The sequence below is a fragment of the Haliotis cracherodii genome, unplaced genomic scaffold (genome assembly GCF_022045235.1).
Source record: "Haliotis cracherodii isolate W230 unplaced genomic scaffold, xgHalCrac1.p SCAF_1, whole genome shotgun sequence".
In the NCBI taxonomy this organism is placed as follows: Eukaryota; Metazoa; Mollusca; class Gastropoda; order Lepetellida; family Haliotidae; genus Haliotis; species Haliotis cracherodii.
The window spans coordinates 6,554,622-6,571,462 of record NW_027266264.1 but is presented as its reverse complement, the minus strand read 5'-3'; the positions used below and the strand labels follow the sequence as shown (position 1 = coordinate 6,571,462).

At 46.3% G+C, this 16,841-nt stretch overlaps 1 protein-coding gene across 1 annotated transcript; it reads left to right on the top strand.

Annotated features, from left to right (window-relative positions):
- Positions 1–277: 277 nt before the first annotated feature.
- LOC139459293 (sorbitol dehydrogenase-like) lies at positions 278–14,138 on the top strand. Its single transcript, XM_071240749.1, has 9 exons — positions 278–437; positions 1,881–1,914; positions 2,116–2,280; positions 5,937–6,096; positions 6,560–6,678; positions 11,091–11,156; positions 11,944–12,119; positions 12,571–12,692; positions 13,770–14,138. The coding sequence occupies exons 1-9, from the start codon at positions 384–386 to the stop codon at positions 13,921–13,923; spliced, it is 1,050 nt and encodes a 349-aa protein (XP_071096850.1). The 5' UTR covers positions 278–383; the 3' UTR covers positions 13,924–14,138.
- The last annotated feature ends 2,703 nt before the right edge of the window (positions 14,139–16,841 follow it).

Genomic DNA, 16,841 nt, shown 5'->3' with positions numbered 1-16,841 from the left:
CCATTATCAGTTTCATTGTGCTGATAAGAAACAATACCTCGTGTAATGACACCTCTAAAAAAGTACCGTCGATAATATTCTTGGTTACTAGGTTAAGATGCATACGCACGGTTTCATTAAAACAGAGAGAAGGTGGAAGGGGGGGGGGGGGGGGAGAACCGAGGGAGATTACTATAGCTGTTGTACCAATGGCTTTGATATCTAAGATATAACGATACCCCTAGAACACGTGACACACTTTGTATCCAGTAAGATATTACAGAACACGTATAAACGTTTGCACACAAGCTGATGCTCCAGAGTTAATTTAGGTCGTCCTTCATTCAAATATAAAGAAGTTGTGTGTTCGTACAACCCGCTCTACACCTGCAGACGTGGACACAATGGCAGACGTGAATCTTTCCGTCATCATGTACAAGAAGGGCGACTTGAGGCTTGTTAGTATTGAATTGTATATTTTGTACCTTATGCATTATAATTTGATAATATAGGCCCATAAGCGCTGATCAGCTTGGGTAAAGCAGTTTACATTTCGAATTTATCAATTCATTGTTCAATAAAACACTTCATGAGTTACTTGAGGAGACTTGAACTAAATGTTATATGAGTTTAGGTGTTCAGTTAGTCCTATACGAGGTGTGGCCAGGCATGAGCCTAAGTATGCAGGATGTATAGTACACCCTTAACAGTTTGTATGTATTAAGTACAATATTTTCCAGACTGCAATTAAACCAAATACACATCCAGGCAGCATCTAAATGCAGGAACCATTCTCTTTTGATAAAAATACGCAGTGTTGGCCATCACGCTGTCGTCCGATAGCTCCATCTGAACTGCAATAGACACCCATGCGGACACGGTGTCAGGTTAAAGGTGGTGTGGGGTGGGTAGGGGGTGGAGCGTGTGTGTGTGTGTGTGCGTGCGTGCGTGCGTGTGTGTGTGCAGCATCTTGTATGCAGTGTGTGTGTGTGTGTGTGTGTGTGTGTGTGTGTGTGTGTGTGTGTGTGTGTGTGTGTGTGTGTGTGTGTGTGTGTGTGTGTGTGTGTGTGTGTGTGTGAGAGACAGAAAGGAAAAGAGGAAGAGAGCCTCGACTATGATCCAAGATCGGGAGGACCTTCAACTTTCACCACTAAGGGAGATGTTGCTAAAATGCGTGATACGAGTACGGATGGTAGAAGACTCGCCACGTGTCACATAGTCAATACAGAAGACATCTCCCATGAGAGAGTTGGGAACATTCCGAGGAATGAGCTGGGCATGACGAAAGTATCAGCACCCTGGGTTCCAAGGCTCATAAACGCTTCAGTTTCATCATCTTTGTGATAATTTGTTGTCTTGAAGCAGACCCGGCTTAGTTTATGGAACGATTGGTAACCATGGATCAGTCTCGGGATCACCACTATCAGCCAGAGACTAAATAACAGTCAAAACAGAACAGACATCTAACGTCTCCTCAGATTAAGACGGCAAAGTTTGTTCCATCAACTGACAAGATGATGGCTTAGGTGTTCGGGGATTCCCGCGGAATGCTACTGGTGAACTACCGGCCGAAAAGTCAGACCATAAATGACCAATATTTTGCTGATGTGCTTTCTGCAATAGAGTCAGAATATCAAGGCATAACGTCGTGGAAAATCAGCGTGCTTGATCCATGGTCAATACTCTTAGGCTGTTGTGATATGTAAGACTGTGGCATCAAACAACATTCACTTACCCCTTCAGAAGCAATTGCCACCGGTTGTACAGGACTTGCTTACCCTTTTCGCGAACACCTGGTGTCATCACTGATCACTTATCCATTCCCATAATTTTCACCTCTATTTTGCCCAACGGAATCGTCGGATAATCGAAGTACTGAATGAAATATATTTATGTTCCAGGAGGACCTACCTGTGCCTGAGCCCAAACAAGGAGGTATTAGATTTTTTGATTTTGTAAAACATCTCATCATCTTAAAAACTGAGAAAGGAATTATTTGTTTCTAATGCACACAGAGGAGTAAACATGATAGTTAACTTCAAATATATGAAGCCCCCATCTTGTAGAGGAGACTAAAAAAAGCCTCTTACTGTTTCATGGTTTTGCTAATGCTCTGTGGAACCTTTTAACTGGCAGAGGTGCAGATATCGATGGCCAATGTTGGTATCTGTGGATCGGATGTACATTTCTGGACGAATGGAGAGATTGGGGACTTCATTGTTAAGGCCCCCATGGTTCTTGGACACGAGGCCAGTGGTGTCGTATCCAAGGTTGGACAAGGGGTCACATCACTCAAAGTCGGTAAGCCAATCGACAGCCTCTGAGGCACAGTTTGTAACGCATGTTTATATTACTACTGTTTGTTTGGTTTACGCCACACTCCAACATTCCAGCTGTATGAATTATAACATACACTGTATACGCTCGTGTGTATCAACATTAATGATGCTTGTACGAATATGCTGTACATACCTTACCTGCCGAAATCATTATAAGGGCTCTGTCCACTCTGTCCACTGGCCAACTTCAGATCATGCCAAAGTCCATTTGGGGATCGTGTGGTCATGAGGGTCATGAACGGGTCGTCATGAAAACACACGTGGATCAGCTGGTCTCGGTAGCCAGATATACCTGAGGATCAGCTGGTCTCGGTAGCCAGATATACCCGAGGATCAGCTGGTCTCGGTAGCCAGACAAACCTGGAGATCAGCTGGTCTCGGTAGCCAGACAAACCTGGGGATAAGTTGGTCTCGGTAGCCTGACAAACCTGGGGATCAGCTGGCCTCGGTAGCCAGACAAATCTGGGGATCAACTGGCCTCGGTAGCCAGACAAACCTGGAGATCAGCTGGTCTCATTAGCCAGGTACACTTGGGATCAGCTGGTCTCGGTAGCCAGACAAACCTGGGGAACAGCTGGTCTCGGTAGCCAGACAAACCTGGGGATAAGTTGGTCTCGGTAGCCAGACAAACCTGGGGATCAGGTGGTCTCGGTAGCCAGACAAACCTGGGGATAAGTTGGTCTCGGTAGCCAGACAAACCTGGGGATCAGCTGGTCTCATTAGCCAGGTACACTTCGGATCAGGTGGTCTCGGTAGCCAGACAAACCTTGAGATCAGCTGGTCTCATTAGCCAGGTACACTTCGGATCAGCTGGTCTCGGTAGCCAGACAAACCTGGGGATCAGCTGGTCTCGGTAGCCAGACAAACCTGGGGATCAGCTGGCCTCGGTAGCCAGACAAACCTGGGGATCAGCTGGCCTCGGTAGACATACAAACCTGGGGATCAGCTGGCCTCGGTAGCCAGACAAACCCGGGGATAAGTTGGTCTCGGTAGACATACAAACCTGGGGATCAGCTGGTCTCGGTAGCCAGATATACCCGAGGATCAGCTGGCCTCGGTAGCCAGACAAACCTGGGGATCAGCTGGTCTCGGTAGCCAGGTACACTTGGGGAGTGGGTGGTCCCGGTAGCCAGGTACACTTGGGGATTGGGTGGTCCCGGTAGCCAGGTATACCTGGGGATTGGGTGGTCTCGGTAGCCAGGTACACTTGGGGATTGGGTGGTCCCGGTAGCCAGGTATACCTGGGGACTGGGTGGTCTCGGTAGCCAGGTACACTTGGGGATTGGGTGGTCCCGGTAGCCAGGTACACTTGGGGATTGGGTGGTCCCGGTAGCCAGGTATACCTGGGGATTGGGTGGTCTCGGTAGCCAGGTACATTTGGGGATTGGGTGGTCCCGGTAGCCAGGTACACTTGGGGATTGGGTGGTCCCGGTAGCCAGGTATACCTGGGGATTGGGTGGTCTCGGTAGCCAGGTACACTTGGGGATTGGGTGGTCCCGGTAGCCAGGTATACCTGGGGATTGGGTGGTCTCGGTAGCCAGGTACACTTGGGGATCGGGTGGTCCCGGTAGCCAGGTACACTTGGGGATTGGGTGGTCCCCGTAGCCAGATATACCTGGAGATCGGATGTCCATGGGAGCCAGATACACTTGTTGTTTGAACACTCTTGGTTCTCACCTTTGCGACAAAGATATATCTGTTGTAATAATGTGACAAAGCTATTTCACTCAATATCATCAATATCAAAGCAGAAATGTCTAAGACTTACAAGGTATTGAATAACTGTGAAACTGTCAGTCCTTTACTGAAATGTCTCATACATATACTCTTAGATTTTATGTGATTTTTGGTTGTTCAATGTAAACATCCGTTGGTAAAAATGTGTCAAAGTTGATAAGTAATAGAGAAAAGCAGCAATCTGCCATGAAGGGATGGTTCAGAATGTTTATCATGCAAGGGTTTGTGACAGAGATGGCATTCCGGTCGGCGAAACAATCAGCAGCGTTTCACCAGATAACGCAAGATATACTCCACTGGTGAACACAGAAACGAACAACCTTGACCTGAATACTGACCCTGATGAATATGCATGAATGGCATAGTCCATTACGTTCCAGGGTAGAGGGGTATATATTCGTACATGGTATCTCATGTTATCTTTACGTGTAACGCGCTCTTGTATCACATCAACCAACATGCAAGGCATTCAATACAGTTCTATGTTCAGATTTTGTCGCGATTCGTATTGATGCACAGACGCAGATCTGTGTTGTCACGTGATCAAGTAACGTGAATATTCCACCAATCCCGCATTCTTCTGTGAATTCGGCAATGACAGGCCTTACCTCTATGGGTTTAAAACTCGATTCAAGGACGAGTTAAAATCGTCCGTGTGTGTCAGTATATACTGTCACAACACCATTTCTGTAATTCAGTTGGTCCTTGAGAAAATGTAATAGACTAGACCAGTCTTAGTGTCAAACACCGTTATTATCATGATTAAATGTTGTCTGAAGTACTATCACAAACCTATATCTAAATAGCTCAGTTTAAAATAAACCCGTGCTTGGTTTTGACATCATCTAGCATTTTGCTTCATTTTACTGTGACGCACACAAACTTTACATAAGATCACCCTTTGATACTTAGGCACTTATCATCATATTAACCCGTGTTTATTTTATATTTTCAATCCTATTTATTTTAAGATGTAAACCTGTATGTTGTGTTGAGGCCACAACATGCTCATACCAATACCGTTGTGCCCCTGAACACCCGGGTAATAATTGGTCTTTACCCTTCCATGATTGTCGTAAGAGGCTACTATGATTGTCGTAAGAGGCGACTATGATTGTCGTAAAAGGCAACTATGATTGTCGTAAGAGGCGACTACGATTGTCGTAAAAGGCAACTATGATTGTCGTAAGAGGTGACTATGATTGTCGTAAGAGGCTACTATGATTGTCGTAAGAGGCGAATATGATTGTCGTAAAAGGCGACTATGATTGTCGTAAGATGCGACTATGATTGTCGTAAGAGGCTACTATGATTGTCGTAAGAGGCGACTATGATTGTCGTAAGATGCGACTATGATTGTCGTAAGTGGCTGCTATGATTGTCGTAAGAGGCTACTATGATTGTCGTAAGAGGCGACTATGATTGTCGTAAGAGGCTACTATGATTGTCGTAAAAGGCGACTATGATTGTCGTAAGAGGCGACTATGATTGTCGTAAGAGGCGACTATGATTGTCGTAAGAGGCGACTATGATTGTCGTAAGAGGCGACTATGATTGTCGTAAAAGGCAACTATGATTGTCGTAAGAGGCGACTATGATTGTCGTAAGAAGCGACTATGGTTGTATCGATGCTCATGATGTCAATCACTGGATTGTCTGGTTCAGACTCGATTATTTACAGAAAGCTCTTATATAGCTGGGATATTGCAGAGCGCGGCGTTAATCAACAAACAAACAGACAAACAAGCAATAGGTTGCATGTCAAGCCAATTTATTAACATTTCACAGGCATATATCACCTCCGAACTTTGGGTTTGCTAAATCTTGATATTCTGATAGATATAAAAATGAATTTCATTTCAAATATTAAACAACCTGTAGGTGATCGTGTTGCCATTGAGCCAGGGGAGCCATGCAGAATCTGCAAGTACTGCAAGTCTGGACGCTACAACCTGTGCCCGGAGGTGGTATTTTGTGCCACGCCCCCTACCAACGGAAACCTGTCAAGATTCTACACCCATGCTGCTGATTTCTGCTACAAGTGAGTGACCCCATTTCATTCTTCTGTCAACAACCGTGGCCGGGTTGTCTTAGGCGCCGCAATTCGCTGTGCAGAGTTGCATTCCTTGGGCACACCAGAAACCTATGAACATGGGTTCGAATCCCGGTTCGCCAATGTTATGTTTCTAGGTTTGTCAGCACCATACCAGTGCTCGTGAGTTTCACCGAAGTGGTAAACGTCTGAGACCTGCATCAATTTGGGCTTTCCTCCCACATTAAGCTGACACGTCATGATATGACTGGAATAATGTTCAAAACGGCGTTAAACCCAACTCACTCACTCACTCACATTGTCAACGGATACCCTAACTCACTCATCTCCAATAATTGTCTTGCCTTAACTGTCTAATAAATGTTCCAACTAATAAACAATCAATTTGGATTGGTGAGAGGTGTGGCTTTCTATTTGTTATTCTCATCAAGATATCTGTACTAAATGTCAGGTTGCCCGACCATGTGAGCACAGAGGAGGGCGCTCTTCTGGAGCCACTATCTGTCGCCGTGCACGCCTGCAGCAGAGCCAATATCGGACTCGGGGACAAGGTGTTGATCTGTGGTGCAGGTAGGTGTATATGCCAATATCAGAGACAAAGTGTTGATCTGTGGTGCAGGTAGGTATATATGCCGATATCAGAGACAAAGTGTTGATCTGTGGTGCAGGTAGGTGTATATGCCGATATCAGAGACAAAGTGTTGATCTGTGGTGCAGGTAGGTGTATATGCCGATATCAGAGACAAAGTGTTGATCTGTGGTGCAGGTGGATGTACATGCCGATATCAGAGACAAGGTGTGGTGCAGGTAGGTGTACATGCCGATATCAGAGACAAAGTGTGGTGCAGGTGGGTGTATATGCCGATATCAGAGACAAGGTGTGGTGCAGGTAGGTGTATATGCCGATATCAGAGACAAGGTGTGGTGCAGGTAGGTGTATATGCCGATATCAGAGACAAGGTGTGGTGCAGGTGGATGTACATGCCGATATCAGAGACAAGGTGTGGTGCAGGTAGGTGTATATGCCGATATCAGAGACAAGGTGCGGTGCAGGTGGGTGTACATGCCGATATCAGAGACAAGGTGTGGTGCAGGTAGGTGTACATGCCGATATCAGAGACAAAGTGTGGTGCAGGTGGGTGTATATGCCGATATCAGAGACAAGGTGTGGTGCAGGTGGGTGTACATGCCGATATCAGAGACAAAGTGTGGTGCAGGTAGGTGTATATGCCGATATCAGAGACAAAGTGTGGTGCAGGTAGGTGTATATGCCGATATCAGAGACAAAGTGTGGTGCAGGTAGGTGTACATGCCGATATCAGAGACAAGGTGCGGTGCAGGTGAGTGTACATGCCGATATCAGAGACAAGATGTTGTGCAGGTAGATGTACATGCCGATATCAGAGACAAGGTGTGGTGCAGGTGAGTGTACATGCCGATATCAGAGACAAGGTGCGGTGCAGGTGAGTGTACATGCCGATATCAGAGACAAGATGTTGTGCAGGTAGATGTACATGCCGATATCAGAGACAAGGTGTGGTGCAGGTAGGTGTACATGCCGATATCAGAGACAAGGTGCGGTGCAGGTGAGTGTACATGCCGATATCAGAGACAAGATGTTGTGCAGGTAGATGTACATGCCGATATCAGAGACAAGGTGTTGATCTGTGGTGCAGGTGGGTGTATATGCCGATATCAGAGACAAAGTGTTGATCTGTGGTGCAGGTGGATGTACATGCCGATATCAGAGACAAGGTGTGGTGCAGGTAGATGTACATGCCGATATCAGAGACAAGGTGTTGATCTGTGGTGCAGGTGGATGTACATGCCGATATCAGAGACAAGGTGCGGTGCAGATGAGTGTACATGCCGATATCAGAGACAAGATGTTGTGCAGGTAGATGTACATGCCGATATCAGAGACAAGGTGTTGATCTGTGGTGCAGGTGGATGTACATGCCGATATCAGAGACAAGGTGTTGATCTGTGGTGCAGGTGGATGTACATGCCGATATCAGAGACAAGGTGTTGATCTGTGGTGCAGGTGGATGTACATGCCGATATCAGAGACAAGGTGCGGTGCAGGTGAGTGTACATGCCGATATCAGAGACAAGATGTTGTGCAGGTAGATGTACATGCCGATATCAGAGACAAGGTGTTGATCTGTGGTGCAGGTGGGTGTACATGCCGATATCAGAGACAAAGTGTTGATCTGTGGTGCAGGTGGATGTACATGCCGATATCAGAGACAAGGTGCGGTGCAGGTAGATGTACATGCCGATATCAGAGACAAGGTGTTGATCTGTGGTGCAGGTGGGTGTATATGCCGATATCAGAGACAAGGTGTGGTGCAGGTGGGTGTATATGCCGATATCAGAGACAAGGTGCGGTGCAGGTGGGTGTATATGCCGATATCAGAGACAAGGTGTGGTGCAGGTGGGTGTATATGCCGATATCAGAGACAAGGTGTGGTGCAGGTGGGTGTACATGCCGATATCAGAGACAAGGTGTGGTGCAGGTGGGTGTACATGCCGATATCAGAGACAAGGTGTGGTGCAGGTGGGTGTACATGCCGATATCAGAGACAAGGTGTGGTGCAGGTAGGTGTATATATGCCGATATCAGAGACAAGGTGTGGCGCAGGTAGATGTACATGCCGATACGATATAAGAGAAAAGGTGTAAGACAAGGTGTGGTGCAGGTAGATGTATATGCCGATATCAGAGACAAGGTGTTGTGCAGGTGGGTGTACATGCCAATATCAGAGACAAGGTGTGGTGCAGGTAGGTGTATATATGCCGATATCAGAGACAAGGTGTGGCGCAGGTAGATGTACATGCCGATACGATATAAGAGAAAAGGTTTAAGACAAGGTGTGGTGCAGGTAGATGTATATGCCGATATCAGAGACAAGGTGTGGTGCAGGTGGGTGTACATGCCGATATCAGAGACAAGGTGCGGTGCAGGTGGGTGTACAAGCCGATATCAGAGACAAGGTGTGGTGCAGGTGGGTGTACATGCCGATATCAGAGACAAGGTGTGGTGCAGGTAGGTGTACATGCCGATATCAGAGACAAGGTGTGGCGCAGGTAGGTGTACATGCCGATATCAGAGACAAGGTGTGGTGCAGGTGGGTGTATATGCCGATATCAGAGACAAGGTGTGGTGCAGGTGGGTGTACATGCCGATATCAGAGACAAGGTGTGGTGCAGGTAGGTGTATATGCCGATATCAGAGACAAGGTGTGGTGCAGGTAGGTGTACATGCCGATATCAGAGACAAGGTGTGGTGCAGGTAGGTGTACATGCCGATATCAGAGACAAGGTGCGGTGCAGGTGGGTGTACATGCCGATATCAGAGACAAGGTGTGGTGCAGGTAGGTGTATATGCCGATATCAGAGACAAGGTGTGGTGCAGGTAGGTGTACATGCCGATATCAGAGACAAGGTGTGGTGCAGGTAGGTGTACATGCCGATATCAGAGACAAGGTGTGGTGCAGGTAGGTGTACATGCCGATATCAGAGACAAGGTGTGGTGCAGGTGGGTGTATATGCCGATATCAGAGACAAGGTGTGGTGCAGGTGGGTGTACATGCCGATATCAGAGACAAGGTGTGGTGCAGGTGGGTGTACATGCCGATATCAGAGACAAGGTGTGGTGCAGGTGGGTGTACATGCCGATATCAGAGACAAGGTGTGGTGCAGGTGGGTGTATATGCCGATATCAGAGACAAGGTGTGGTGCAGGTGGGTGTACATGCCGATATCAGAGACAAGGTGTGGTGCAGGTGGGTGTATATGCCGATATCAGAGACAAGGTGTGGTGCAGGTGGGTGTACATGCCGATATCAGAGACAAGGTGCGGTGCAGGTGGGTGTACATGCCGATATCAGAGACAAGGTGTGGTGCAGGTGGGTGTATATGCCGATATCAGAGACAAGGTGTGGTGCAGGTAGGTGTATATGCCGATATCAGAGACAAGGTGTGGTGCAGGTAGGTGTATATGCCGATATCAGAGACAAGGTGTGGTGCAGGTGGGTGTATATGCCGATATCAGAGACAAGGTGTGGTGCAGGTGGGTGTATATGCCGATATCAGAGACAAGGTGCGGTGCAGGTGGGTGTATATGCCGATATCAGAGACAAGGTGTGGTGCAGGTAGGTGTACATGCCGATATCAGAGACAAGGTGCGGTGCAGGTGGGTGTACATGCCGATATCAGAGACAAGGTGTGGTGCAGGTAGGTGTATATGCCGATATCAGAGACAAGGTGTGGTGCAGGCAGGTGTATATGCCGATATCAGAGACAAGGTGTGGTGCAGGTAGGTGTATATGCCGATATCAGAGACAAGGTGTGGTGCAGGTGGGTGTATATGCCGATATCAGAGACAAGGTGCGGTGCAGGTGGGTGTATATGCCGATATCAGAGACAAGGTGTGGTGCAGGTGGGTGTACATGCCGATATCAGAGACAAGGTGTGGTGCAGGTGGGTGTACATGCCGATATCAGAGACAAGGTGCGGTGCAGGTGGGTGTACATGCCGATATCAGAGACAAGGTGTTGTGCAGGTGGGTGTATATGCCGATATCAGAGACAAGGTGTTGATCTGTGGTGCAGGTGGGTGTACATGCCGATATCAGAGACAAGGTGTTGTGCAGGTGGGTGTATATGCCGATATCAGAGACAAGGTGTGGTGCAGGTGGATGTACATGTTCACAAGGGACTGTGGGACATCTGTGGTGGAGGTGTACGTAGGACGGTATAGGTCACCTGTTCATGCTTGTCGTAAAAAGCCCTCATATGGTTGTCAGTGTTTGTGATTTGTCAGATTGCATGTCATCAATGATTTGCTGACATATATGGTTTTTTTCTGAATTCAGCATTTAACACCAATGAATCTCTGAAATAGAGAATGGTGTAATGTCAAAACATCCACCAGTTTAACGGTACAGTCTTGATTCCTGCTATGAACTGTTGTCTCCAGGTCCTATTGGTCTCGTCAACATGATGACAGCCCGGTCCAGGGGTGCAGCGGACATCATCTTGACAGGTGAGCTGCTGGATGAACCATCGTCTTATGCCTCAATATACAGATGGAAACAACAACCCGACTAAAAGAGATTAAAGGACGGTACAGCTTTGGGCATCACTGGCGGATCCAAAAGAGGGTGGTGTGCATGCGTGTGTGTGTGTGTGTGTGTGTGCGTGCGCGTGCGTGCGTGCGTGCGTGCGTGCGTGCATGCGTGCGTGCGTGTGTTGTGGGAAGAAGGATGGTGGATTGCTCGGCCAAGTCTCTTCGGGGTACTTGGGCATAATGAGCCTCTTTTTCAAAATCATTGATATCGGGTTCACTGAAGTAATGACTGATACATGCTTGAATAGTATAACCGGCAGGTGAGACTGGAATCATGTCTAACCTGTGTCCATGTTCAAAGTATCCACAACTGGGTCTGTACAATTCCTAGTGGTACACTGACATGGTGTAGCTTTACCATTCCTCACTCACTGCAGGCCTCCTCACAGATTCCATTGTGACATTCACATGTTCGGACTCATTTGTTCACTGTGAATAGGGCGAATATTTCCTTTTGTGTCTTCAAAGCCCCAGGGACACAGGGATTTATTTAACTACTGTTGATACCTCATGTATCAGTTAAACAAATCACAAATCAAAACTTACAACTGTAGAGTTGTTTCCAGGAACGACATCACCCCATGATCGCCGTCGAGGAGTGTTGGAAACTCCTAAATGGCAACTGTGCGAACAATTTTGATTCTCAACGGTTTCGTGTGTGAGGTCACGACGTTTTCGATTTACATTCGTACATATTTTGCAGATATTGACGAAAAGCGACTGGAGTTTGCACGTAAGCTTGGAGCCAAGCTCACACTTAAAGTAACAAGCAGCGATCCTCGTGTAACAGCTCAACAGATCGAGGAGATCCTTGGTGAACCTGCAGACAAGACTATTGAGTGTAGCGGAGCAGCACCAAGCATCAGGACCGCCATATACGTGAGTAACTATGGTAACATAAAGGATCATACAACATGCATACCGGTATCAGAACTGCCTCTGTGGTCTAGTGAATACATCGTCTGCCCGGAGCGCAAGAGGTTGTGGGTTCGATCCCCGGCCGCGATATACCAAATGTCGTTAAAATATGGGACTTGTTTGTACCCTTCCTGACTACGGGCCGACAAGTCCTTGTTTTAGCCCCTTGATACGGGGGCCATGCAGGGTAAGCTTACACTATAAAATCGGCATCAGTTCGGACTAGTACAAGCAGCCGCACAATTAGATATTCAGGTATTATTTTTGATGAATAATTCCAATAGGATCATTTATATAAACTAGTATATTATATAAAAAATGTTATATAGCAGAGTATATTATAAATATCTATAGGCGATATTAAGTTAACATTAATATTGTTTTTGACGACTGATCTGTTTCGTGTTGCCAGGCAACAGCTTCAGGCGGGTGTGTAGTTTTGGTTGGCCTGGGTGCCTACAGTGTTGAGTTGCCGATACTGAACGCGGCCCTGAGGGAGGTGGACATCAGAGGCAACATGCGATATCTCAACTGGTGAGTCAAGCAGGATCGTGTAGGTTCTACTGCGTGACTGGTTATTGATGGGTAGAAACTGAGCTAGTTGATCATACATGAGTGACATGTAGTGAAGTGTCCGAAGTGAAGTGACTGTTGTTAACCATTTGTTTGTTTGTTTGTTGTTTAACGCCGCACTCTTGCTATATGGCAGCGGTCTGTAACGAGTCATGAGCATCAATCCACGCGACATCGATGCGATGACATGCCTCAGGAATGCCATCTCTCTTTCTCACGCACGCACGCACTAACTCACTCACTCAATGTTACCCCACTGCTTTGCCTATGGTGGCGTCTGGACAGATGGATGTCAAGCCACTCACTCACTCACTCTGTTTCAGTTACCCCACTGCTCTGTCTGTGACGGCGTCTGGCCAGGTTGATGTCAAGCCACTCACTCACTCACTCACTCTGTTTCAGTTACCCCACTGCTCTGTCTATGGTGGCGTCTGGCCAGGTTGATGTCAAGCCACTCATCACTCACTCACTCACTCACTGTTTCAGTTACCCCACTGCTCTGTCTATGGTGGCGTCTGGCCAGGTGGATGTCAAGCCACTCATCACTCACTCACTCACTCTGTTTCAGTTACCCCACTGCTCTACCTATGGTGGCGTCTGGCCAGGTGGATGTCAAGCCACTCATCACTCACTCTGTTTCAGTTACCCCACTGCTCTGTCTATGGTGGCGTCTGGCCAGGTTGATGTCAAGCCACCCACTCACTCACTCTGTTTCAGTTACCCCACTGCTCTGTCTATGGTGGCGTCTGGCCAGGTGGATGTCAAGCCACTCATCACTCACTCACTCACTCTGTTTCAGTTACCCCACTGCTCTGTCTATGGTGGCGTCTGGCCAGGTGGATGTCAAGCCACTCATCACTCACTCACTCACTCTGTTTCAGTTACCCCACTGCTCTGTCTATGGTGGCGTCTGGCCAGGTTGATGTCAAGCCACTCATCACTCACTCACTCACTCTGTTTTAGTTACCCCACTGCTCTGTCTATGGTGGCGTCTGGCCAGCTGGATGTCAAGCCACTCACTCACTCACTCTGTTTCAGTTACCCCACTGCTCTGTCTATGGTGGCGTCTGGTCAGGTTGATGTCAAGCCACTCATCACTCACCGATACAAGCTGGAACAGAGCCTGGAGGCCTTCGAGGCAGCGAGGAGAGGGGTGGGGGTTAAGATTATGATCAACTGTGAGAGGAAGTAGACATGGTTGATATGGATCACATGACTAGCTATCCTGCTAAGATCCTTTGCCCCTTTTCAACCACCCTGAATGTGGAGTTATCAGTTTGCTCTCGCACCTGCATGTATGGTTAAGCAGCTTATCTGTCAATATTGCATGTTATGCAGAAGGAAATCTAAAGTCTAAAGCTGTATTATTGGAATATGTAATAAATGAATGAATAAAAATCAAATTGTTTAAATCTTCTTTGAGTGAGTGAGTGAATATGGTTTTACGCCACTTTTAGCAATATTCCAGCAATATCACGGCGGGGGACACCAGAAATAGGTTTCAAACATTGTACCCATGTCAGGAATCGAACCCGGGTCTTCGGCGTGACGAGCGAACGCCTTAACCACTAGGCTACCCGACCGCCCCAAATCTTCTTTTAAGAATCTGAAACATATGTAGCAACACAATGGGACTCGGATTTGTTCGTGTCAGTAAAATATACTTAATGAATACTCTCTACGAATCCAACCTTTTTCTCCTCCCTCGTCAATATGTTGGTTCTACATAAACAAGCACAAACAGATGCCATGGTAACATATGTCACTTTTAGCCATTAGCATTGTGAGAGAAATGACTGAGATAGGGAGTTCAAGTTTCCATTTTTTTCTATCACTTTGCGGAGCTTTTAACAAACCGTAGGATCAATGTTTAAAATGAAATGAAACCCTAAAAACTTGTTTTTGAGTGATTACTTAAAAGAATCGTTGATCGAGTGAAATAATAAAATGACAATTTACTTGTACTTAGCTCTCTATGTTTACACAATGAGGGCTGATAACTAAGTAACACCTCTGCAGCACGATTAGCGACCTTTGGGACGTTCATGTATGTAACTAGCCCACTGCATTAGACAATGTTTTACATACATAAATCTTCAACCTGAATTCAAAGTGTGAATTCTACGTTAACAATACCTCTATAGTATGCAAATTTTGTTACAATCCTTGGAATGAAACTTAGTATATCTGTCTGAAAATGTTGATGATTGTAACAATTTCACTAGTCACCACTGAATACATCAGATGAACATCTATGATAGCATTACTGCAAATTGCCTTTCTTTGAGTTTGTGGGGTTAGGCCACTTGGAACAGCATTCCAGCAATATAACGGTTTGTCAGCATAAGATCGAAACCCATGATCATGTTATGATGCTAACAAACTGCCATAATCAGGAAGAATCTGAGGTGCGAACAGTCAACTAGCACATCCTGGTACAACTAAGGGAGGCAACTCTGCATATCACTTTCACCGACTGGATCAGCCGTGCCTTCAACTCGCATAACAAAATTCTACTTCCTTACAGGATGCTATCCGGATATATTGAATCATATATCGTTCAATACTGATGACGTGCTAGAAGGCAACGTCACTTCTGGAAATGGTATGTGTGTAAGAAACGCGTGTACATTAAGCAGAGTGAAGAAATTTATGTTTGACATTTTACATCTTTCGTCTTCAGCAAAGTTGGTATACTGCATAGAGCCAATCATTCAACACTGTGTATGTGACTATGCTTGTGTCGCTCTGACAGAACCAATATACTTATGACAGGTAACACGATCGGTCATTTGCTGATCTGACATATGCGATAAAGGTCTACGACCAAAATGCAATACACGCCACACCACACTGTGTGGAGACGATAGGACTTACTGCATACATTGCATCCACGCGGATCAGAGACAGGTAAGTGTAAACAATACCATAAGAGTTCATACACGTATGTAGTTTTTCGACAGATCTTGCCTCACAGGTAGTTTTGGGGAAGAAATGTTTAATGAACATTTACTGAATTGCCCAATGAAGCCGGGTTCCCAATGTATTGCGATTGGGAACAAACTGTTCTGCTACTAATAATGGACTTTGTATGAACGATCAGTTTGACAGCCCTGTTCCACAAAGCGATTTTAGCGATACGATGATCGTAAGCCTATGTTAAAGTGTTGGGAGTTACAATCACCCTAGCGCTGAGATCGCTTTGGGGAACGGGGCCCAGATGTACGTCAGGATTCTATGAATGGAATAGGAATTCAAAAAAGGTCGATTATCTGAACTCCGTTAACTCACTAGTCGCTAAAGTAATATGTATAATATATGACCCAAGATGTATTTATCCTCTCTCTATCCTCAGTTTTCATCCAAGATGGCGTCCTTCAGACTGGTGTATGTCCTGCTAACGATGGCTCTTCTTGGCAGTGCTCTGTGCCGTATGATGAAACTCACAAGGGGCAAGGTCGTGGATGACAAAGACTGCACCGCCACAGGCAACAGCTACAGCAGCATCGACTGTGCACGTCGGTGCATGTTTCAGAAATCATGTAAGGCTTTTGTACGGTTGTGCAAGAATGACCACATGGTGTGCCCGTGTAAGCTCTGCTACAAAGACGTTACGCTGAAGACTGGGGATGGGTTGTATGGTGTCATGTCACGCCGGTAAGCGGTCATGACTAAACTGGACCCTGAGATTGTATAGGACCTCCCAGGGAGGCTACACTGTAACATTCTCGTCACCGTGTACTGTTCAGCTGGGCATGGCATCCAGGTATCTAAATAAATGGTCACAGCATATCTTTGTTTTCTTTACGTTACACAATTTGCATGGTAATTATTATCCTGTTGGGTTAACGCCTTATCAAAAGGCGGGTCTTCTCTAACGTTTTGTTCAAATCCAATGGTAATCTTGCAGTTGATTTGCTGTTTTGAATGAATACTCTTCAAGGCGAGTCATTGCGAATGCTACCGGTCGGGCAGCATGCTTGCCCATTTCGCACCTGGTGCCATTACTTCTTTTTAGTGAACCGTTCACATAAACTGCCTGAAAAATGAGTAAACACTTGGATTTGACCAAAAAGTTACAACTGTGTCAAAACGTTTCTAGATTGAAAA

Excerpts from the sequence above, each read along its gene's own strand:
- LOC139459293 (XM_071240749.1), top strand. The coding sequence starts at position 384 with ATGGCAGACGTGAATCTTTCCGTCATCATGTACAAGAAGGGCGACTTG. Across the intron at positions 1,915-2,115 it reads GCCTGAGCCCAAACAAGGAG|AGGTGCAGATATCGATGGCC; the intron begins GTATTAGATTTT and ends TTTAACTGGCAG. Across the intron at positions 12,693-13,769 it reads AACATGCGATATCTCAACTG|TTACCCCACTGCTCTGTCTA; the intron begins GTGAGTCAAGCA and ends ACTCTGTTTCAG.